This window comes from Python bivittatus, unplaced genomic scaffold (assembly GCF_059951505.1).
Source record: "Python bivittatus isolate LINGU-HERP-01145 unplaced genomic scaffold, Pbiv_v1 ctg000020_np1212, whole genome shotgun sequence".
Lineage (NCBI taxonomy): Eukaryota > Metazoa > Chordata > Lepidosauria > Squamata > Pythonidae > Python > Python bivittatus.
The window spans coordinates 70,927,821-70,952,620 of NW_028277030.1; the positions used below are offsets into that span (position 1 = coordinate 70,927,821).

A 24,800-nucleotide genomic window follows, 5' to 3' on the forward strand; every position below is an offset into this window, starting at 1 on the left:
TGAAGCAGTGTGGCTGTAATCACCACCATGCCTGCACACCTGGAGAATTAGTCAAGAGCTCCATTTCCCCTCTCAGTGTAAAGGCAGGAAGTGCCTACCATAGCCTCATCCAGCCCTCCCTCAGTTTGCACAACACAAGTTCTCTAGAATATTGTCTTCTTGCGGCAACTGACCTCAAGTAGATTTTTTCAAAGGCTGTGGAAGGAACCAACTACACCTGCTGCCAACACAGCACCACATTCATGCAATCAGCCAAGTGGTGAACAAGTTGTTTTTTAACCTCTTCGCTGTGTCTTTATTAATTTTGCTCATTATGGTACTTGTCTTGGTAGTATAGTTGGCTATTAAAATGGAAAAGAAACTCTGAAGCTATTTTTCTCTCTCTCTAGTGTTCCCAGCCCCCCAGAAATTGCTGAACTACCGCTACCGCATTCCTAACCACTGACATGGGCTGGGGCTGCTGGTTCCATATTTGAAGGTCTCAGGTCTGGCACATCTACACAAAATGAACTCATCTTCAAACTGGAACACTTCCAATCTTCTGCAGAGACGGCAGTAAATCCCACCATCCAGGAACAATATCCATTTTACTATTCCCTATTTGCATTATACCAAGTAGTCCCACGGACCGTTAACTTACTGGAAGCTAAGTAAGGATAATTTTATGTTTTATTCTATATAGATTGCAAAGCAGACAGATTCAAACTTCAAGAAGCATTTAACAGAACTTATAAAGAAAAAAGTAGTGTAATAAGAATACAAACATCCACAACAAAACTTGATGCTTGAACTGTAGTTACCGTTTTATGTAGTAAAATAATAAAAAATCACACACACACACACACAGATGTGCACTGAAGATTGTGAAAGGAGAAAGGACCTGACAATGGAAGAAAGGATATATAATATAACATAAATGGGAAGCTAACAAGCTCCAAGGCAAAAAATTAGGCTCACATACAACCTGCATTTCCAATAATGCCTCTGAATCCCATAGAAAATAAAATGATGGGTGCTTTATGTGTAGGGTTTGGTTTACATTCTGGTATAGGAACTTTTTGAGATTGATTGACACAGTTGGCATGGCCATTTTGTAAACGTGTCTAAAACATGCACCCAAATATACCCAGTATATTCCTGGTTCATGACATCAGGACTGCTACTTTTGGTAAAACAGTGAACCAAATATTATTAAATATTCTTGTTGTTGTTTAGTCGTTAAGTCGTGTCCGACTCTTCGTGACCCCATGAACCATATTGCGCCAGGCCTTCCTGTCCTTCACTGCCTCCCTGAGTTTGCTCAGTTTCATGCTCATTGCTTCAGTGATGCTATCTAACCATCTCATCCTCTGCCGTCCTCTTCTCCTTTTGCCTTCAATCTTTCCCAGCATCAGGGTCTTCTCCAAAGAGATCTCTCTTCGCATTAGGTGACCAAAATATCTGAGCTTGAGCTTCATTATCGATCCTTCCAATGAGCAATCAGGGTTGATTTCCTTTAAGATTGACTGGTTTGACCTCCTAGCAGTCCAGGGGACTCTTAAGAGTCTTCTCCAGCACCACAGTTCAAAGGCATCAATTCTTCAGCGCTCAGCCTTCTTTATGGTCCAGCTCTCACAGCCATACATTACTACTGGAAAAACCATAGCTTTGACTATGCGGATCTTTGTCGGCAAGGTGACGTCTCTGCTTTTTAATATGCTATCTAGGCTTGCCATAGCTTTCCTCCCAAGGAGCAAGCGTCTTTTAATTTCATGGCTGCAGTCTCCGTCTGCGGTGATCTTGGAGCCCAAATAAATGAAGTCTGTTACTGCTTCCATTTCTACCCCTTCTATTTGCCAGGAATTGATGGGTCCAGATGCCATGATCTTAGTTTTTTTAATGTTGAGTTTCAAGCCAGCTTTTGCACTCTCCTCTTTCACCCTCATCAAGAGGCTCTTTAGTTCTTCTTCACTTTCTGCCATTAGGGTGGTATCGTCATTGATGATTCTCCCTGCAATCTTAATTCCGGCTTGTGATTCTTCCAGCCTGGCATTTCTCATGATGTACTCTGCATATAGGTTAAATAAGCAGGGTGACAGTATACAGCCTTGTCGTACTCCTTTCCCTATTTTGAACCAATCGGTTGTTCTGTGACTGGTTCTAACTGTTGCTTCTTGGCCCGCATACAGATTTCTCAGGAGAAAGGTAAGGTGGTCTGGTACTCCCATCTCTTTAAGAATTTGCCACAGTTTGTTGTGATCCACACAATCAAAGGCTTTTGCATAGTCAATGAAGCAGAAGTAGATGTTTTTCTGGAACTCTCGTGCTTTCTCCATGATCCAGTGAATGTTGGCAATTTGATCTCTAGCTCCTCTGCCTCTTCGAAACCCAGCTTGTACATCCGGTAGTTCTCGGTTCACGTACTGCTGAAGCCTAGCTTGTAGGATTTTGAGCATAACCTTGCTAGCATGTGAAATGAGTGCAATTGTGCGATAGTTTGAGCATTCTTTGGCATTGCCCTTCTTTGGAATTGGAACGTAAACTGACCTTTTCCAATCCTGTGGCCACTGTTGCGTTTTCCAAACTTGCTGGCATATTGAGTGCAGCACTTTAACATCATCGTCTTTTAGTATTTTAAATAACTCAGCTGGAATACTGTCATCTCCACTAGCTTTGTTGATAGCAATGCTTCCTAAGGCCCACTTGACTTCACTCTCTAGGATGTCTGGCTCAAGGTCAGTGACCACACCAGCATGGACATCAGAGACATTAAGATCTTTCTTGTATAGTTCTTCTGTGTATTCTTGCCACCTCTTCTTAATCTCTTCTGCTTCTGTTAGGTCCCTGCCTTTTTTGTCCTTTATCATGCCCATCTTTGCACTAAACGTTCCTTTCATATCTCCAATTTTCTTGTAGAGATCTCTAGTCTTCCCCATTCTATTGTTTTCCTCAATTTCTTTGCATTGTTCATTTAAGAAGGCCTTCTTATCTCTCCTTGCTATTCTCTGGAAATCTGCATTCAGTTGCTTATATCTTTCCCTTTCACCCTTGCTTTTCACATTCCTTCTTTCCACAGCTATTTGTAAAGCCTCATCAGACAGCCATTTTGCTTTCTTGCATTTCTTTTTCTTTGGGATGGTTTTAGTTGCTGCCTCCTGTACAATGTTACGGACCTCCGTCCATAGTTCTTCAGGCACTCTGTCTACCAAATCTAATCCTCTAAATCTATTCATCACCTTCACTGTGTACTCACAAGGAATATGATCTAAGTCATACCTGAGTGGTCTAGTGGTTTTCCCTACATTCTTCAATTTAAGCCTAAATTTTGCAGTAAGCAGCTCATGATCTGAGGCACAGTCAGCTCCTGGTCTTGTTTTTGCTGTCTGTATAGAGCTTCTCCATCTTTGGCTGCAAAGTATATAATCAATCTGGTTTCGGTATTGACCATCTGGTGATGTCCATGTGTAGAGTCGTCTCTTGTGTTGTTGGAAAAGAGTGTTTGCTATGACTAGCTTGTTCTCTTGACAGAACTCTATTAGCCTTTGCCCTGCTTCATTTTGTACTCCAAGGCCAAACTTGCCTGTTATTCTGATTACTCCTTGACTTCCTACTTTAGCATTCCAATCCCCTATGATGAAAAGGACATCTTTTTTTGGTGCTAGTTCTAGAAGGTATTGTAGGTCTTCATAGAAGCGGTCAACTTCAGCTTCTTCAGCATCAGTGGTTGGGGCATAGACTTGGATGACTGTGATATTGAATGGTTTGCCTTGGATACGCACTGAGATCATTCTGTCGTTTTTGAGGTTGTACCCCATTACTGCCTTTCCCACTCTCTTATTGACTATGAGTGCAACTCCATTTCTTCTAAGGGTTTCTTGCCCACAGTAGTAGATATAATGGTCACCCGAATTAAATTCACCCATTCCCGTCCATTTCAGTTCGCTGATTCCCAAGATGTCGATGTTCAATCTTGTCATCTCATGTTTGACCACATCCAGCTTGCCTTGGTTCATAGATCTTACATTCCAGGTACCTATACAATATTGTTCTTTACAGCATCGGACCTTCTTTTCGCTTCCAGATACATCCACAGCTGAACGTCCTTTCGGCTTTGGCCCAGCCGCTTCACTCTTTCTGGAGCTACTTGGAATTGCCCTCCGCTCTTCCCCAGTAGCATATTGGACACCTTCCGACCTGAGGGGCTCATCTTCCGGCGTCATATCTTTTAGCCTTTTAACATTGTCCATGGGGTTTTCTTGGCAAGGATACTGGAGTGGGTTGCCATTTCCTTCTCCAGTGGACCACATTTTGTCAGAACTCTCTGTCATCACCTGTCCGTCTTGGGTGGCCCTGCACGGTATAGCTCATGGCTTCACTGAGTTACGCAAGCCCCTTCGCCACGACAAGGCAGTGATCCATGAAGGGGTAAATATTCTACTACATTGTTAGTATTTAAATTGTAGGACTTGGAAGAGTACAAAAGAAATTCAGATACAAATTCTTCAAATACAGATGAGGATCAATGAAGAAGAAAGTTGCTGTTTTCCACAGTGCAGCAGCAATTTAAACAGTAGTAGTTTAGATATTAGTTTATTTTACAGCTACTTTTCTTTATGATCATTACATTTATGCTGTATTCCTTAAAGTCAATCTGACACTGAGTCACTACACTAAGAAAATGCCCTTATTCCTAATGCCAACCAGTGGAATAATTACCTTAAGAAGAGTTTGAGAATTTGAGATCCAACATCCTGTTGTCTACCAGCTATCTATGGAAAGCCCACATATACAGCCTTATCCTGCAAATCTTTATCAACTACTTCTAATATTCAGAGGCATATCATCATCATGATGACTTACTACTGATAGCTATATCATCCACTGTTATGTTTAATCTTACATCTTTTCTGTTTGAGCTATTTTACAGCAGGAGTAAAATGAGATTACACTATACCACAACTTAACTTTGGGATAGAATGGATAAGAATATCAAAATATCCCAGCTTCTCTATAAACTTTCATTTGTCAAGAGAGATCTATTTCTGATGTGATTTCTGTAAGATACAGTAAACCCTTGATTTAATGGATTTGGATGCAACAAACAAAATCTGATCATATCCTTATTCTTTTATGCATGCATAAAATCCCCCTCACCATTTTACACTTCTTCACTATTTCACACATGGGTAAAATGCAGAAAATACATGTGGTTAAAATCCCATTCTCATTTTACACATACATAGAATCCCATTCCTCCCATCAGTCAATTTAATGTCTAATTATTACAGATTATGCCCTTATTAATTGAGATTAAAGAAAAAAGAAAAAAATGCTCAAGTGACTAAATTCCAAAACTATCTATAGACACAAATACCTGTAGGGAAGAATCTAATGTTCTTATTCATAATTCACAAACATGTATCAACCATAAGAATAATTCACAGCTCCAATAAATGGCTGCCTAGGAGAATAGAAAGGGTTTCAGTTCTGTGTAAGTCTGATAGTACCAGAAACACCACCGTTTTAGAGACATGAATGGCCTAAAGCTCTGATGTTTCAAATACAGCATAAAGTAGGACACATTATAATAGCAAGGAGATTCCATTCAAAGAGAGGCATGTCCCAAAGTGAAAGGACGCAAAGGCCTCTGAACACTAAATTCAAATCTTTGCATAATCTACCTCTACTTGAGGTTAGCAGTAATGGGTAGTCCTCAGTTAATGATGGCAACTGGGATTGGAATTTCTGACACTAAGCGATGCAATTGTAAACCACGACTGCATCTCTTACCAACGGCAACCCTGACAGTCCCCACTGCCGTCATTAAGTGAGGTTCATGGGTTGTTAAGTAAGGACACCCTTGCAAATTCCTGCCAGCTTTTAACAACCAAAGTCAGTGGAGAAGCTGGCAGGAAGTTGCAAGTCTGAGGCAGCTTGCAAGCAGGATGGTAGGCAGGTAAAGTGGCTGCTGCCGGGTGTGGGGGTGGCCAGTGTGAGAGCAGTGAGGCTTGGGGTGGCTGCTACCAGGTGCAGGAGGTCGTGCAAGGGGTTGGTGCAGCATGGCACAAGCATGGCTGGGCTTGGGGTGGCTGCTGCCAGATAGGGGAGACTTACCTGAGTGACTTGCAACCTTCCCTGCCAGCTTCCCCATTGAATTTGCTTGTGGGAAGCTGGCATGGAAGGCCGCAAATGGTGATCATGTGACCGTGGGACACTGCAACTCTCATAAGTATGAGCCATAGCCAAGTATCCAGATCATGTGACTGCAGGAGTGCTGGGACAGCTGGAACTTTGAGGACTGGTTGTAGGTACCACTCATTTAGTGCTGTTGTAACTTCAAACAGTTGCTGAACGAGTGGTCATTAATCAAGGACTACCTGTAATGGATTTAAAAAAGAAGTACTGTACCATAACAGAATCCAGCTTTTGTTTGATTTTTTGCATCCTCATTGATGTTCTTGCAACATCTGCAAACTGGTCAGCAGAAGACATTATCAAATTTTTCTGTGCAGGAACACTGGCAGAAATGCTGAGAATTTGTGGGCTTCTGGAGGATTTGGTTAGCTGTGATCCCATCAATTCCTTTACTGCCTCAGTTCCCTGCTTGGCAACTGAAGAGGAAAAAGCCAAAACAAAATGTTTGAACAATATTAATCAATTCATAAAAGTGTGCTGAATCCCACATATCACTGGAATTTTATGATACAGTAAGGATATAAAGCAGAGAAATTTAAAATAGTCACCATCACTTAAATGTCAACAGATTGGGTATCTCTAACAGTCATTATGGAGGCAGATGAACAGCCTCAAAAGCTATTTATCTGTATTTTTTTGCTATGAGTTCAATTACCATCTCTTACGTAAAGCAAGAGAGAAAGGCCACTTCAAACATAACACTAAATCATAGTTTAATGCTCTATAAACAAGCCTGGAGCTCACATACTTTTCTAGTTTCTCTTTTTTAATATTTTATTTTCTTTATTTAAAACAAAAATAAATTTTCAAAAAAAATATCAAGTGAACAAAGAATTACTGATAAAAACAACTTCTGATTCTTGAACACTTTCCCAAAGCATGGTTACTGTTGGGGTATAAACTGTAGAAGGAAAGCTGTGCTAGTCTGTGGTGGCAAAAAATCAGACTCTGGTAGTACCTTTTCTGACTAAAAAATTTCATTAAAAGGCATATGCTTTTGTTAGTTGAAAAAGGTCCTACAAGATTCCTGATTTATTGGATATAAGTTAAACTACATGAAATTCCTGCTTTAGATATAACAGGGAACAGGGTTTCTAGCTTGGAAATATTTTTTTTTTCCATTTCTTTTCATGCCAAACGTAAGTAGCCCAGTAAGTCTCTTTGCATTCACACAGTGTGGAAACTTGAAATATAAAGAACTAGTGGATCTTCGCAGCAATATTTAATTGAATCCATTCAATAAACCTGCACCAATGTCATAAATTAAGCTGATTTAGACAAACTAGGCAAGAAGGCTGTTCAGAAGCATTATTGTTTCAAAAAAACTGGAAAGCTTCCATCTGAAGGTATAATGTGGCTGAATCAGTGAAAGAATCCAACAGCAAAAATGTATGTCAACCAACCAACCAACCAACCAACCAACCAACCAACCAACCAACCAACCAACCAAGTTCATACTGGTGCATTTCACCATGACTCCCAGCTGTATATTAAAAGTATATATGTTGAAGTCAGAAACAGAGCACTAAGAACCAACTTAGGGCAACAAGCAGCATCACCAAATTTTCTGAAATTATTTGATAATAAGCTGGAAAGTAGAAGAAATAGGAATACATTACAGGTGAAACTCGAAAAATTAGAATATCGCGCAAATGTTCATTTATGTCAGTAAGGCAACTCAAAAGGTGAAACCAATATATGAGATAGACGCATTATATGCAAAGCGAGATATGTCAAGCCTTACTTTGGTATAATTGTGATGATTATGGCGTACAGCTTATGAAAACCCCAAATTCACAATCTCAGAAAATTAGAATAGTGTGAAAAGGTTCAATATTCTAGGCTCAAAGTGTCCCACTCTAATCAGCTAATGAATCCATAACACCTGCAAAGGGTTCCTGAGCCTTTAAATGGTCTCTCAGGCTGGTTCAGTAGGAATCACAAGCATGGGAAAGACTGCTGACCTGACAGTTGTGCAGAAAACCATCATTGACACCCTCCATAAGGAGGGAAAGCCCCAAAAGGTAATTGCAAAAGAAGTTGGATGTTCCCAAAGTGCTGTATCAAAGCACATCGATAGAAGGTTATGTGGAAGGGAAAAGTGTGGTAGAAAAAGGTGCACAAGCAGGAGGGATGACCGCAGCCTGGAGAGGATTGTCAGGAAAAAGCCATTCAAAAGTGTTGGGGACTTTCGCAAGGAGTGGACTGAGGCTGGAGTTAGTGCATCAAGAGCCACCACATACAGACGGATCCTGGACATGGGCTTCAAATGTCATATTCCTCTTGTCAAGCCGCTTCTGAACAACAAACAACGTCAGAAGCATCTTACCTGGGCTACAGAAAAAAAGAACTGGTCTGTTGCCCAGTGGTCCAAAGTCCTCTTTTCTGATGAGAGCAACTTTTGCATCTCATTTGGGAACCAAGGACCCAGAGTCTGGAGGAAGAATGGAGAGGCACACAATGCACGATGCTTGAAGTCCAGTGTGAAGTTTCCACAGTCTGTGTTGATTTGGGGAGCCATGTCACCTGCTGGTGTTGATCCACTGTGCTTCATTAAGTCCAGGGTCAACACAGCCGTCTACCAGGAGGTTTTGGAGCACTTCATGCTTCCTTCTGCAGACGAGCTTTATGGGGATGCTGACTTCATTTTCCAGCAGGACTTGGCACCTGCCCACACTGCCAAAAGTACCAAAACCTGGTTCACTGACCATGGGATTACTGTGCTTGATTGGCCAGCAAACTCGCCTGACCTGAACCCCATAGAGAATCTATGGGGCATTGCCAAGAGAAAGATGAGGGATATGAGACCGAACAATGCAGCGGAGCTGAAGGCCGCTATTGAAGCATCCTGGTCTTCCCTAACACCTCAGCAGTGCCACTGGCTGATAGCATCCATGCCACGCCACATTGCGGCAGTCATTGCTGCAAAAGGGGCCCAAACCAAGTACTGAGTACATATGCATGCTTATACTTTGCAGAGGTCCGATATTGTTCTATTTCCAATCCTTGTGTTATTGATGTCATGTAATATTCTAATTTTCTGAGATTGTGAATTTGGGGTTTTCATAAGCTGTATGCCATAATCATCACAATTATACCAAAGTAAGGCTTGACATATCTCGCTTTGCATGTAATGCGTCTATCTCATATCTTGGTTTTACCTTTTGAGTTGCCTTACTGACATAAATGAACATTTGTACGATATTCTAATTTTTCGAGTTTCACCTGTATAAATATATCTGAAGGAATCACTGCATTGCTGGAGTCCATCCATTATTCCTGTTGATCTGGCTACATTAGCCCCAGCATCTCAAATTGTTGCTTTTACTTTCTCATTTTACATTCCTGATTATGAAATCTTTTGGCTCAACCTCTGACTCTTTATTAACAACTGTGTCATTCAGCTTTGAGAAGCACAATTACAAAATTAAGGGGGATTCAGAAAATACTGTTAACATGCCACAGAGATTCATACTGAGACAGTATCTGGGTAGTTACTGAATAAAAAACTGATGAACATTTCAGAAGAAGAACAGAAGATTCTGTGCAAATGGTTCAGTGATTGCCATCTCTATTAGACCTCTCCTGCCATGTCATCTTCTGTTCTCCCTAAGAAGCAGAACAGTATAAACCAATCTCCTGAGCTTTCTTTCACAGAAGAGTTGGAGGAGACAGCTGAAGTAATTGCTATGTGCAGCTTTCTCATTTTGTTCATACTGTACATCTTTTAATGAACCTTCTTTCTGGTACCCAGCAGATGTTTTAATTGCTTGTTCTGTTTATTTCTTTATTATGTATGTTTGTTAAGCAATTTTAGGGCCTTGAGCTTCTATTTTCCAGGCAATATTTTTAAGATTCTATTTTTAAAATGTTTAAGTTACCCTAGAAAAACATTCTGATGGCTGGCATACAGATTTAAAATAAATAAATGAAGAAACATTGTGTTGTTTGGTTATAGAGAGTACTTCTGATTCTCTTCTGAAGGGCTTAACATTTGTTCTCTTAATCAGTCTTTACAATATGTTAACATTATGCTCAATAGTCACTGACAAATGCATTATACAAAGTCTTCTGTAATAGCACTCCTTTTCTTCATTGCCAACAGAAGCTTTAGAAAAGCAGTGACAATAAGAAACTCCTCCCACTCCAATTTGCAAACTATGCAGCCATAGTCAGAACTAAAGGGGGGAAAAGTAGAAAAGCTTTCTTTCTGCAACAGTGATGTGACTCCTGTTACTGTGACAAGGCATAACACATCCTCATGCTAATATCTGTATTTGCTAACCCCAGAAAGCTGGGATCTTGAGGCACAGAACTGAACGAACATCCCACATTCATGCTAACATATTCACTCATGCTTATCAATCACCTTAACATAATTCTTGATTTTTCATGTCAATCTACTTCTATAACTAAATGCAATGGATAAAATACAACCACTTTTCTGTTCTCCAGTATTAACTATCGCTAAAATGCTCCAGTATTTCACCAGAACTGAATTTGAATTTTTCTACTTTTCCCCCCCTAAATTTGACAACTCAGTATTCTCCAACAATGTAAATACAGCTTGTAGTTACTGTAAGGTCCAATCTTGCAAATAATTTTTAAGTAAAGCAGATAAATTCCTTTGGTGAGACTCTTGTGAATGACTAGTTAAGTTCTAGTTAGTCAAGGACACAGATAAGACTAGTTGTCTATGGGATCAGGCAGAGGCTAGTAGTTTCAAGTGATTTCTTGATCTCTTGCATCTGAAACTACCAAAATCTCAGCTGTAATTGAGTTAAGATGTCCAAGGGTGGATACAAAAGAAAAGAGATGGAAGAAGGCAAAGGCAAGTTATAAAATTATATTTCTAAAAATAAGGGCAAGGGTGAATTATAAAATTATATTTCTAAAAGTAATCCAAACAATTCTAAATGATAACTATAATTTACATGATATATCTATATTTCAATTATATATGTTTTTATATAGAAATTTTTAATTTCTGGTGCTCCTGCTGGCAAAGCCAAAAATTGTTATCACTAGTCTCTTTTCCTGTACCGACTTGATGGAGGAAAGCTATCTTCTGCAAAAGCAAAGGAAGCTTCCTGTCTACATTTTCTATTGGAAAGGCAGGGAGACCACTGTTACTTCAGCCAATGCTTGGCAAAGTCATTCTCAACCCACTTCAGCAGTGTCCCCAAAGTTGTAACTGCTCTCCTCTAGGAACATACACTTTAATCAACTCAACAACAATTCTCCAAGTCCAACACTGGGCAGCAGCTGAAGCTCTACTACACTTCTCCAGTCTCAATGTGGGAAAGGGAGGTATGAGCTTGTTGGCTTTAGCTGAAGTTGGGTAATGGTGCTTAAAGTTCCACTACTGAGCAACACACCAGAAAATCCTACTTCTTAGTTTTGGAAGAAGAAAAAATGGGGCTATGATGATTTAGCTGAGGAAAGTCTATCCAACATTCCTCCTAATGTTGGATTTGGGGTGAATGAATTTAAAGAGCTCCTGGAGTGGTTTCAGGATTGCCACTCATTCCACTTGTCAAAAGGCAATGCTACATCTTTGATGGCTGGAAATATAGCTGAATCATGCACACATACAGACACACACACAGATAGACCCACACACATAGGGGTCCACACACATAGTAAATTACCTTTATAATCATAAATGTACACAAGGATTGGCTGGTTTTCACCAAAGGCACAAAATGCCACCATATGTTCAAGTGGATGGAAAGCAACATCACGAAGTGGGGAAGTGAAAGAAAGATCAGAATACATGGCTACTTGATCACCTGTAAAAGAAAAAAGTGAAAGAGATAGTACTTTATTTACCAAGGTTACATTTTTTCAGTACAGCCAGTTTGAGGAACCCATGTCAAATGAATCTGAAGGTTAAAGAATGGTTTCAAGGTGAGAATTGTAAATAAATATCCTGATCTTGTTTAGCTATTCCTCTTATTTTTGTAAAACATGCAAAATATTTGACAGTGTCCAATTTTCTTTTATATTTGTACTGTATAGAAGTATTTACATTTATTAAAATATATTATTTGTTGACCTGTATGTCAGCTATTAATAAAGATGGTCCATAGTTGTATAAGAGAAATCAGATTTAATCCTTAGTAGCTCAAGAACGAGAGAAAGAGAAGGAAGAAAAACACTACAGAAGAAAGAACTTTAAGCTCTAAACTTTTCACCAGATGAAGAAGACAGCATTAACTGAAATATAACAAGATCCTTCCATTTCAAAAGTTCATGTTCACCATTCCAAAGGCTGCTGCACATAAAGAAACATTTATAGGTATCATAGGACACTTATACATCTTCAGTGTAACACAAGTATGACCTACAACAGAATGTTGTCGTTACACATTTGTAATATAGTGCCATATATTGTAACACAGTAAGTGTAATTAGTACTATATGTTGTAACATATATATAAAATGTTTGTTGCCAAATTGATTCTGCATGAAGACAACCTGTTATTCTAACAATAAAACCTCTGGAATGAGGCTCCCCTGAAATTGGAATGGCTCCTACCCTGCTGGTATTTTGCTGGCTCTTGGCTCAGGCCTTTGGCGCAGATGACTGATGCCCTTTTCTGGCAAACCACCCAGAGTTGCTGGGAGTCAGGTAGCTTATGAATTTAATAAATTAGTAGTAGTAGTAGTAGCAGCAGCAGCAGCAGCAGCAGTAGTAGTAACCTTAATTCTGGCAATCCCACTATTTTGGTGTAAAGAGGAAACTATATCAATTTAAAATATGGACTAAAAGCAATTGGGAAGCATGATTTAACATACACACAGCTCCCAAGAAAAAGGCTTTGACACTTTTAAGTTTTGACCACAGTTACTTAGAAGGTCCTTTAAAAACATGTTAACTGTAAACAAACAGTTTATGTTTCTAACATTTCAAAATAAAGAATTAATGTACCTGTTTCTAAATTCCAAACGTACGCTATACCATCTTCACTTCCAGAAAAAAGAAATGTTCCACATGGTGTTAAGGTGCTGCGAATTTTTTCTCGATAGTTTGTAGCACCAATATATTTCTTTGTAGCTAAGCTAAAGAGTAAAGAGAAAAAAAGGACATGAATATAGCTACTCTTTAATTATGTCACTTCTGATTTCTGGAATGACCTACCCTCAATTATAAGACTGAAGCAGTCTTTCTAGAGAAAACCAAAGTAATAGGAGCCTTCTAGATTCAAAACGACTATGACCAACTCAGGTTCAAGTAAACATTAGAACAGATGGAAAGGTACAGGGCCTAGACAGATGAAGGAGTCAAAGAACTCAGTAACATCCTCTAAATAGTTTTAGAAGGGGAAAGACTCCTGCCCCTGTTATAACCTAGAATGAATATTCATGGCAAGTTGAACTTCATTTGTATAGAAAATGGAAGAAGGGCATCCTCAGGAATATAAACACAAGTACCTCTCTTTCATCTTCCCTTAGATGAAGCCAGTGATACATACCATTATTTTCTATAGCTCAGGACCATCTTTGATATAACAATATTAGGGCAATCCCAACTTTAATTCTGTATATCCAGTCTTCTAATTAGATCCATAAGTGCTAGGGATATGGAAAATTAAGTAATTTCAAATATTTCCTATACTGTTCTGTTCCCCTTCCAGACTCCAGGGTCTGTTTGACAGTTTTAAGAAGCAAATTTTAAGATGTTTTAAAAAGCAAAACCAGGAGTGGTTCAATATGTCCTAGATATGGTATTCTGGTTAAATTAGGTCTCAGATTAGTAAATTCAGATTCATGGGCAGGAATCACAGTGAATTGTTACTAAAATAATTATTTCTGAGAACTATAGCCTTCTGGACCAGAATAATGGAGTGACTGATTATGAGTCCCTGCAGAATTTTGGTAATACATTTCACTAGGAGGACATTAGAGTGGGGGTGGGGGGGAGAATAGATTTGAAGGCCTGATTGGCAGAATATCTAGCAACTCTGCTCCCTCTATCGCAGTCCTAACACTTATGGTGGAAATCACAAGGTCTATTCTTCTGTTATTTTAAAATAAATAAATCTCTATTATTACAAGTTATCACACTAAGTGCTTCAGTGCTCCAATTTCAAAATCATCTGAATTGTGTTGCCTACAGAGATGTGCCTATTTGGATCTGGAAAGGTATCCCTACCATGTCTTTTAAATCCTACATACAGACCTGGTTAAAAGATCCAAGAACATCTGAGTAGACTAGTAAAATATTAAATGGGTGAGAAAAGCTATTCCCTACAGGCCATAAAGCATTATTAATCCTAACATAACTTTCATAAATTCCTTTAGATGTGAACTGTTTTGTAAAGATGGCTCCATATGCCAAAAATCCTGGATCTTTTGTTATCTCACAGCCAGTCTTCTTTTCCACACATTTTTCTTCCTCAGAAGTTAAGTGACTATTATCTTTGTTTTCATTGATTTTGTACTTGGAAAAGCAACCAAAATCTTTGATTACTTTCATCAACTGCTGTATGGAGCTTTGTGGTTACATGATTCTTAATACTACAATATTTGCAAAATATTTCATCTTGTATTCTTCTCCTTGAATTTTGATCTCGACTATCTGTTACTTTTTCCGGATCTTGCTGGCTAAGACTTCCAGGGCAATTACAAATAGTAAAGAGGAGAGTGGACATCTTTGCCTTGTGCCTTTATATGCCACAAATCCTGATACCACTATTGACATTTCAGAGTAAAAAATCAGCAGTGACATATTTCATTTCAAGCTTAAATGTGAAAATCCTGCCTTTATGTTGCTTGAAGCAGATGTTGGCAACAAATAAAGAATTCTCTTTGGAAAACTGTCTCTCATATTATCGTACTTATCTAATCCAAATCTTCCTGTGATTCCATGTTCCTGTTTCTCTAATTTTTGCATTCCAATCACCCATTATTAGTACTACAGCTCTCTTTAATGTTGTATTTAGAACCTCTTACAATTCAACTCCATTTACAAATCTCTATGAACTTGTCTCATCTTATTATTTGGCACCTAAATTTGTCCAAACATTTAGCCATCTCTATGCAGCTTTCTTCAAAATGCAGAATTAATTGGCCATTCCCTCTTCCAGATTGCAAGTTGATGGTCCCTCTCCTAGGTGAGTTGGCTTTCCTCACTGCTGCTGAGCCCTCTCACTATCCTTAGCACTCTCTCACCCCTTCTCTTTTGGCTTCACTGGAAGAGATAACCCTTTCAGCTCACATTCTTGCCAGCAACACTCTCAGATTCACTGAAGGAGGTTAACTTATAAAGGCTTATTTAATTGGCCACTAAATGCCTTTAAGAACCTTAAGACCAGGACACATTAGGATATCTAGAAGAAATGAGATGCTAATTTTCAGAACTGCCCCCAAACTGTCCTTCAGTATCATTTGAATGGTATAAAACAGATAACTTTGAAATACTTACATTCGGAGATCCATAATTCTTACAGTACTATCCTTGGCGTGGATCAGTAAACGCCTTCCATTGGGATGTACCTCCAAATGATTGACTGGTGTTCCTTTAATGTCACCATCTTTTATTTCCTGCCAAAACAACCCCAATACAAAACACAGAGCTACTGAAAGCATGTTTACAATATCCTCCCCCTCCTCGGAGCATGCAAGCCCCACAACCTCGTCAAGGTTGTGCCTCGCTGAGGGTTAATAATAATAATTTATTAAGTGTATATGCTGCCTGTCACCTACAGACTCTATAGAATAGAGATACTATATGGAATAGAAGAAGACAATAGAACATCAGTCTTGTTAGGTGAGACCAAAGGTCCAAGGAATCCAGTATCTTACCAGAAGCCTATGAGACACCCATAAACAGGATATGAATGCAATAATTCTCTCCTGCTACTGTTTCTCTGAGATTGGCATTTAGAGTTAAACAACCTCTGATCCATGTAGCTGTGATTGCAGTTAGGCATTAATAACCTTTATCTTTTATTATCTCTTATTAATTGTTAAATTATTGCTACTGAAGTTTAAAAAATGCATTCTTATTCCTGTTTTAGTATCTGTAAACTGCCTAGAATTCATGAGGTAGTACATAAATTGCAAAAATATAAAAAAATAAATCCTGGTACAACTACTGACTGATAGCATTGCCTTGTAATACCCATTCAAAGCCAAGTAAATAAATGGCCATTACTATCTTGTGGTGGAGAATACCACACTCATAATCTGTGCAAAGAAACACATGAATCTTGCTGGTAATTTGGGACCAGTCAACTCAAGTTACCAACAAGGTTATTGTATAAATGACACTGAAATGAGGAAAGGGAAGGAGATCTGTGTAAATTGCTTTGAATTGCTGGATGGAATGTGGGATGCGCTATAATAAATATTTCAAACACTTTAGCAAAATGAATGAAAAAAGAAGTCAAGTACTCAACTACCAGTAATTACAACTGGATTTAAGGTTCCATCACTATTACACTGATACACCGTTCTTCAGGAAGTAGGAACAGTTATAATAAGACAGCCAGTTTGGTCTAATAGCTAAGATATTGGGGTATGAACAGGAAAACCTGAGTTCTAATCCAGTTTTAGACACAGAGGCTGACCAGATAACTTTGGGCCAGTCACTTTCTTTTAGCCCTAGGAAGAAGACAATGGCAAAGCACTTCTGAAAACATTGCCAAGAAAATGACATGTCCATGTAGGTACCAGGAATTAAAGGCACTAAATTATCATCATCATCAGGGTAGAAAATTAAGCAACAAGTATCTACTGATACCTAGAACTGATTGTTTCTGTTTCTACTGTAACATTCTGAAATAATTCAAATATTTAAAAAAGAAAGCAAATATGTAATTCCCAAATAATGCTTTATTCTCTTTTATTAGTGCTCAAGTGCAAATTCAATTATCAATTGAACACTGATAACATTAGGAAAGCATGAAGCAGAAAAAGAGATTATTGGACATATACATGAGATACAAATAAGTACAGTTAAAGCTTCTAGGAGATTTGTGTGTATCAGAGTATTAATGTTAACTTATTCAGACAAAATTTTTACTAAATGTTATATATCAATTAGTACTAATAGAAACAAATCATTTTTGCGTACAGTAAGAAATCTAATTCTGAAACTTTAAAATGTACATTGCATAACAATCAAATATACATTATCTACACAATGTTTTAAAACCTGATTTCTTTTCTGTATACCTTATCAATGCCCCAGTGTTGAATTAGTGACTGAGAATTTTCTTTAACAAAAGTATTCCAGATAATTATTAGCCCTGTGCCATCTCCAGAAAACATGTGAAATCCTAGAAAATAATAATTTGTTTGCTTAATAAGTGAAAAGAGTTCTGACATTCAAATTACGCATATAACGTATAAAGATTTATGCAAAGTATATCTAGTCAAGTATCTTTCTTCATCACATATTTTTCCATTTTGTTAATTTGTTTCTGAAACTATTGGGCCCAGAACTATATTTGGATGTTACAAAGCCACACCCTAGAATAGAATTATTGCCCATAGTAGGGAAGACATTATTCTTTTGTCAATGAAGCTCAAGGTGACATGAAGTATTTTATCTGCTCAAAATCACAGTACCAGTTCACATTCAGTTTATAATCAACTAAAAGGTTTAGATCTTTTCCCACATACAGTACTACCAGATATGTGGGTTTCCTCTTATCAGATTTCATGCATAACTTGTGCTTTGCACTTTAGCTAATGCTTTAACTCAGATACCCTATTCTACTGCCCCAACATCTCATTCCACAAATTGTGTTGCTCAACTTCATGATTTTTTTCTGCCTTTGTTTTGTTTTTTTTTGTTTTCGGTACATAATATGCATTTTTCTCCCATTTGTACTGCAGAGTATGCACACTCATTGCTTATCTGGTACCTGAATTTGGAGATATTATATTTCCTGCACCCCCCCCACATAATTTAGCCTGTGTAAATTCAGTGGGTTTTTGCAAATGGCATAGACACCTAGTGATGTGGATTCTGATGGATTCCACAACTTTTCCTCTGTGTTTGCTCATGTTTCATTAGATTTTGATATAAAAAATCCTTTATTGCAGGTTTTTTTTCAATAGACGTTCCTGGGTATCCCTGTATCTATTACCAACTCTCAGCCTCCTTAAAAGAATGGCAATAGTGTATAATAAAATTCAGAGTAATTACAAGGATGACATGAGATATTGTTATATGCAGCATTTTTAGTGTGAAACATTTGCAACTTACCTTCAGCATCAAAACACAACGTATTGATAAAACCTTTGTGACCATCAAACTCTTGTAAAAGCTGCCCATGAATTTCATTTACTTTTGCATTCCAGACTCTAATCACAGAGTCGTAACATCCAGTTACAATGAGGTACTCAGCTACTGGGTGAAATTTTGCAGCATAGACAAATGAAGGATGTGGGAAAACTTTGGTTGCTGATGTAGCCTGGGCTTCAATTTTCCACATTCTACACAAAAACAACATTTACAAAGCTTGTCTCTTTCTTTCTAGATAATTTAATACACCATTTCAATACCAAACTGTATGTTAATTTATTTTAGAAAATGATCTGTTAAATCTTGAATATACTTACACATATATGAACTAGATAACAAATTCTGGGTAATCAAAAAAAGTTTACTCATTAGCCAGATTTCCATAATGAATTTCCATTTTTTAATTAATTATTCTATAAAATCAAAATCACCCAATTCTTAGTAATGTTATTGACCTAAAGTAATCATTTAACAACATCAGCTTGTTTAGTATGCTCTTGATGCAACAGATCATTTGCATTATTTAAAAAAAACTTGTTTCTGTGAAAAAACAAATACTTAGCAGTAAAAAGTAATACTCTTTATTAATAGGGACAAGTTATGAAGCAAGAGACTGAATATGAAAAAAATAAAGTCTATAAGGAGTGGTTTTGTGTGCACACATGACTGTGAGAGAGGGAAAAAATAAGATGTGAAAAAAAAAGAACAAAAGTAAGAATCCAGTAACTTTAAAGTAACATTGTTCTGGGTTCAGCAGCAAAGGGTGGCTTTGAAATTCCTGTATCCATTCTTTTGAAAAAGAGTGTTTTGAGTTCTGTTCAAAACAGGACTTTTTAAATTTTGTTTGAAAAGAGTTTGAAAGATCTTGCATACCATGATTATCCATTTGCTTGATATTAATGTAACTCTCTGTCCTCATCCTGCCTCTTTGGGAGTGTGCCTTCTGTCGAGCATGTATGTACATAAAGGGATGCATACATATAGTCATACTCAGGTTTGAAATATATACTATTTACTGGAGAGAAGGAAATCTCCAGGTTGGTTTCGCTGGACTTGGCAACCCCAAGTTGATAAGCTGGGTATTTTGTTGGTGTGTTTTTAATTTTTTTTCCCATCTACTCTTCTGATGCGTGCATGTATATCTTAAATTTGGGCCAATCTTCCTTTCAGGTAAATTCCACACCTCAATTTTAACAGGAGGAACTTGGTTATACTGACCTTGCAGTGCCATCTGAGGAAGCAGTAAGAAGATGCTGATTATCCTTTGACCAACAAAGATCATACACAATGTTCAGATGTCCATAGAATTCCCTTAGGTAGCACCCTGAAGGAATCTCATACACTGATGAGCACACAATAGGATCTTTTAAGGATTTAGAAATACATGGCATAAAGCTAACATGTATCCTCAAGAAGCAAGTAAACAAAATTCTTATTTGAAGAAGATACTTCACATAAAGCATAATGTTGTTAGATAGTATGGTGATGAAGACTTTATTTTTTATCAATATTAAACCAATAATCAGAGGTCAGGATGGCTATCATATTTCTTTCTTTTAGGAATGCAGGCAAGATGGTTCTTTGTCATCATACATTTTAGGGCTAAAATATTACTTTGCTGTTGATTTCTATGCAATTTAATTTGATATTATGATTCTTAATGTAATGTTATTGAGCTTCCTTAACTGACATAGGTTTGTGGTTGTGATTGTATTACTATGCTTTAAAAGATGCAAACCATCCAGAGTCTCTGGATAGGATGGAGTATAAATTTTGTTATAAATATATGAATAAAAGAAATAATTTTATAAAATTGGTATTTGTAATAATAATCAAAATAAAGTAATCTATTTTCCTAAAGGAAATCCACTGCTTCTGTGATCATTCAGCTCTACTGGCACTTAAATTTATGTCTCTCTTAAACACTCAAGTATCTGTCTACTACCATCTAGTGGCTGGCAAGTATAGTAACAAATATTTAAAGTACAGATCTCAGTACTTTGGATAAACCAATCTAGATGAAGAAAAAACAGTATTTCACTTTTTTTTTGTTTTTGGTGTTGTTCTCTAGTTGTATATTGCTTACTGTTCACCATTCATTTCCTTCTTATATAACCTCCAAACTTTCTTTTATATTATTTCCTGTGTTTAAATAATTTTACTTTCAATCAGTAACAGGCTGGATTCACACAACATGCAAATTCACAATATGGGTTGTTTAGTTTTGGCTTAGATTGTTGTATAAGTCCAGCCATTGTTGTTTGTAACCCTTTGTTTAAATTTTCCATGATGTATCAATCTAGCCAACTGTGACTTACACATAGACAAAAAACCCTATAATCAAGCAAACCATGGCTTAGTGCAAGAATGCACTAAGTTGAAAAGTGAAGTGAATACTTTCAGTTGAGTCTTTAGCACCATGTTTCTGGAAGGGATGAGGACTTACATCAAATTCAAGCCATTATGTTAATCATAAATCCATTAAATTTGATGTTCTAAATACTTATGATGTTTTATAATTCAAAAGTTACGTAAGCCCAATTCTGATGGATTGTAATATTAGGGTTATGTGACATCTGAATTATAAATAGTGGTAGTTGAATACTGAAAAGTTTTAGGACATAGGGGAAGGGAAAGAGGAAGGATTTACTGATACCACCTGAATTACACTGAGAGGATGCCAATAAAATAAAAATCTGTCATGCTAGGAGGAAAGATTAAAAAGCACCCTTTACCATTTGGTTATACCTCAAATTTGAATAATCAATTAAATTTCAAGGATAAAAAGAAGAAAAAAATCCTTCCAAACAATTCACTGCATACATAGAAGGTGTTTAAAATAAAAATAGGCCTTGAGACTCTCACTTACAAACAACAGGATAACCATCTCTTCCTGCACAACCTGCGGCTAATGTTCGTCCATCTTTAGAGAAACAAATACAGAAACATCCCATATTGCCTGCTTTCAAGGAAAAGAGATACTTGTTTGGCAGTCGACACACCTGTAGTTCCAAAGCAAACCGTTATTTGTAAACGTGTTTAAATACAATATTTTTTTCAGAGAAAGATACACACACACATACACACACACACACAGAAACTGTAGGAAAAAGTTTTCATAGCTTCATATAACAAATTGGTTAGGGGAACCTCTGAGGAACAGAGTCTATGTCATCATGCTTTGTTAGCCTAAACTAGGGTTATATAAGGGGAAGGGGGGGAAAGTTAATGAAAAGTTGCAGGCAGTGAAATTCTATACACAAAACCAGGAACACATCTCAAGCTTGGCTCTTATTCTCTAAAGCAATTCTTCTCTCCCACTCCCCCCTGCTCTGATGCGTATTACTTGTGAGGGATCAAATCATACATCATGCTATGCATATTTTATAAAAGATATTTATATTACAAAGAAAAGGCAATTGGGTCATCTCAACCTAGAATATGTTTTTGAATGGGATCCAGTCTCGTTTCTTTTTACTTATAACTCCTTTCTCTATATATGTTGCTTCCAGCAAATAGCTCCCAGATCTGGCGCACATTAGAGTTTGGGAAACCAAAGATTATTTTTTTCCAGGAAAAAAGTCAGCCATTTATAAAGGCACATCAACTTTGGCCTTGAAAGAATGCATTTTAAGTGTGAGAACACTTCAATATAAATGTTGCAGTAAGTACATTTTACAACAGCATTTCATCATTTTTTTCTCTATACTATAAGGAGGAAAAAAGTACATGGGCTTAAAGTTTTTCCCTCAACTTCCAAGCAGAATTCTGGATATGAAATTTCACCTCAGCAGGCCCAAAGAAACAGAAAGATTCAGATTACTCAAACTACTATTAGTGTTTTAAGTATTAATCTATTTTCTTAATTTTATTAATTTAACTTTCATTACTACTCATATTTTAATAATAATACAGATGTTGTATTTTGTCTGCAAAAAAATCTGCAATTCACATAGTCATAAACAGCACTAGACATTTCTCAAGTAAATGCTGGAAAATAAACATCAAGTCCTTCCTGCTTCTACAAAGTTCACTAAAGTAGGATTAAATCCTAAAATAACTCTAGTTTGACTTTTTAAAAAGGCTAATATCAAATTATATAAAAAATACTCTGAAAATGTTTTTACCTGTCCAGGAAGTTTTGACCACTTAAATGGTTCTTCCTTTTTCACTTGAGTTCCAGAATTCAATACTGTTTTGGCTATATCGTTTTGTAGATCCAAGAACGATGGGCTATGATATTCTTGCTGAATAGCCATCATAGACCGCAAAGAAGGGTCTACCTAGAAAGAGATTAAAAAATATTAAAACAATTTCTTTTGACACATGAAAAGTATCAAGACAATGTAATCAATCATTAAGTGGCAAGGGAGTGCACATTAGAATATTCATATTGAAACTAACTCCATTTAAGTAGATCAAACTGCAAGTTCATCCAGGGTTGGTTAACACACGCAGTATATGATTTGATTTGTCCTCCCTCAAAGTCTCATACCAAGCACGCAAATGTGTTCAATTGCAAATGCTTTAGGTTTCATCAGAATATTATTTATTTCCCATCAGTGATACTTGCAACTGCTCACTCACACCCAAAGCTCCCACTTGATGTCATGAAGCCGCTAACTGAACCCACCTATATTGCTAACCTAACATGGTGAAAGCATATTAAATTCTGTAACCAGCAAGCAATCATGAAAACATACATGCTCATGTGTTAAAGATGGATTGTGCTACAGTAGTCATTGTTTCTATGGAAGCATGAGGCAGCTTTTTAAGCAGAAATAAAAGTGTTAGTATAAACAGCCCTGATGAGCCAAATCACTAAGGCTGCAATCCTAATCATGCTAGTAAATAACCCTTTTGAACACTATGATATCAAGTAAATAGGCTGATACTCTATACCTATATCTTCTATATCACTAGCTACATCCAGCTTATCAAAAACATAGTAGCAATAAAATTACTGTTAATCAACTTTACTAAAGCAAAATCTAATCAATATTTCTCAACTTTAGCAGTCTTCTTTAAAAACCAGAGGAAAACCTCCCACATAGTCCAGCATTTTTGCCAAAGTCTAGTTACTTCAATAATCACCAGAATGAATTAATTTTTTCATAGATAGTGTCATTTATTTATTTACAGGATAAAACAAAATTACATTAAAATTTTCAGAAATTACTGGAAGGGAATAATTAAAGGTGAGATATTCCAGTATTTAACAGAATGTGGAAACAATTTTCTCTCTGCAGCTAGCGATAAAAGGCCAAGAACGCTTTTATTTTTAGACTCATGGTCACAAGACGTATTTTAAAGACACTTAAGTTAACATACATGATCAGGAAGTTTAATGCCTTTTACAGTCACATACAGTGTTGAAGGGTAATTGTTTCTAGGACACTTTGCCCACCAGTCATAAACTTCCACAGCATGAAGTTGTGACCTGGTCCTTGGAGGAGGAGAATACAACTGAAGACGTACTTTTCCACCAATGTTCAGAACTCCATTTGCACCAACAAGCTGAAAATGACCAAATAATTAAGATGGAAAAAGTCGTACATTACGCTGAGGCATTTTATTGATGAAAGGACAAATAACAGGACTCTAAAACCATAGAGAGCAAGTGTGGTGTTGCAGCTAAGGTACTGGACTAGGACTGGGGAGACCTAGGTTCAACCCATCCTAACCATGGGAATTCATTAGGTTATATTAAGGCTGCTCTCTTTCAAACCAATCTACATCACAGGATTATTTTGAGGATAAAAGGAGACCCCCCCCCAAGCTTTTTTGAGCTTCTAGATAAAAATAAATCGAAGTAATAATAAAATAATAATAGTTTAACAACTGAAGTAACAATGAACCACAGGTTTCCTATCAGAAATGACAATCTACATAATGTAAGACACAAAAAGGTCATCTGATTAGTTACTGTTATGTCTTTGTTTATGTGAATTCACATGAGACAAACCATTTCCACTGTCTTACTCATCTGTCAGACAGGGGAGTATACACAGTTTTTGCCCATTTACTTCTGAACCTTGATCACTGTCATTTATTGAACCAAATAAATACATTTACTGAAAAGGTCCAAGAACATTTTGTAGTCCTACATACATAACAATAGTTCTTGCCTTTGGTTTAACAGTCTAAAAGACATACCACAAAGTGAAGAAGGGCTAAAGATGGTCAAGTAAAATGAAAAAAGAATATTCAGGCATCAATGCTTACAGTTAAACCTTTTTTTAAGAACTAACTCGTTGGTTCTGAACCAGCTGGGATATAAAACCAGATCTTAACTGTTTTTCACCAGAACTAATGGAATGTCAATGTCTCCTATCCTTTTGCTACAGCCTGATAAATGGATCCT

The 24,800-nt window shown here is 37.2% G+C and overlaps 1 protein-coding gene across 10 annotated transcripts in view; it reads right to left on the minus strand.

Annotated features, from left to right (window-relative positions):
* The window catches only part of AHI1 (Abelson helper integration site 1), a 95,116-nt gene that overhangs the window by 60,039 nt on the left and 10,277 nt on the right, over positions 1-24,800 (minus strand). For all 10 annotated transcript variants that reach the window (XR_015796225.1, XR_015796224.1, XR_015796226.1 and 7 more), the window contains exons 9-18: positions 23,768-23,953; positions 22,564-22,719; positions 21,306-21,438; positions 19,655-19,778; positions 18,398-18,627; positions 17,359-17,462; positions 15,605-15,723; positions 13,109-13,239; positions 11,826-11,966; positions 6,388-6,590 (exon numbers count right to left, since the gene is read on the minus strand). Coding sequence is in view for 7 of the 10 variants with exons in the window: in XM_088141096.1 (XP_087997222.1) it covers positions 6,388-6,590; positions 11,826-11,966; positions 13,109-13,239; positions 15,605-15,723; positions 17,359-17,462; positions 18,398-18,627; positions 19,655-19,778; positions 21,306-21,438; positions 22,564-22,719; positions 23,768-23,953 (1,527 nt within the window). In the remaining 3 variants the exon portion in view is untranslated. The remainder of the gene's footprint in view (positions 1-6,387; positions 6,591-11,825; positions 11,967-13,108; positions 13,240-15,604; positions 15,724-17,358; positions 17,463-18,397; positions 18,628-19,654; positions 19,779-21,305; positions 21,439-22,563; positions 22,720-23,767; positions 23,954-24,800) is intronic.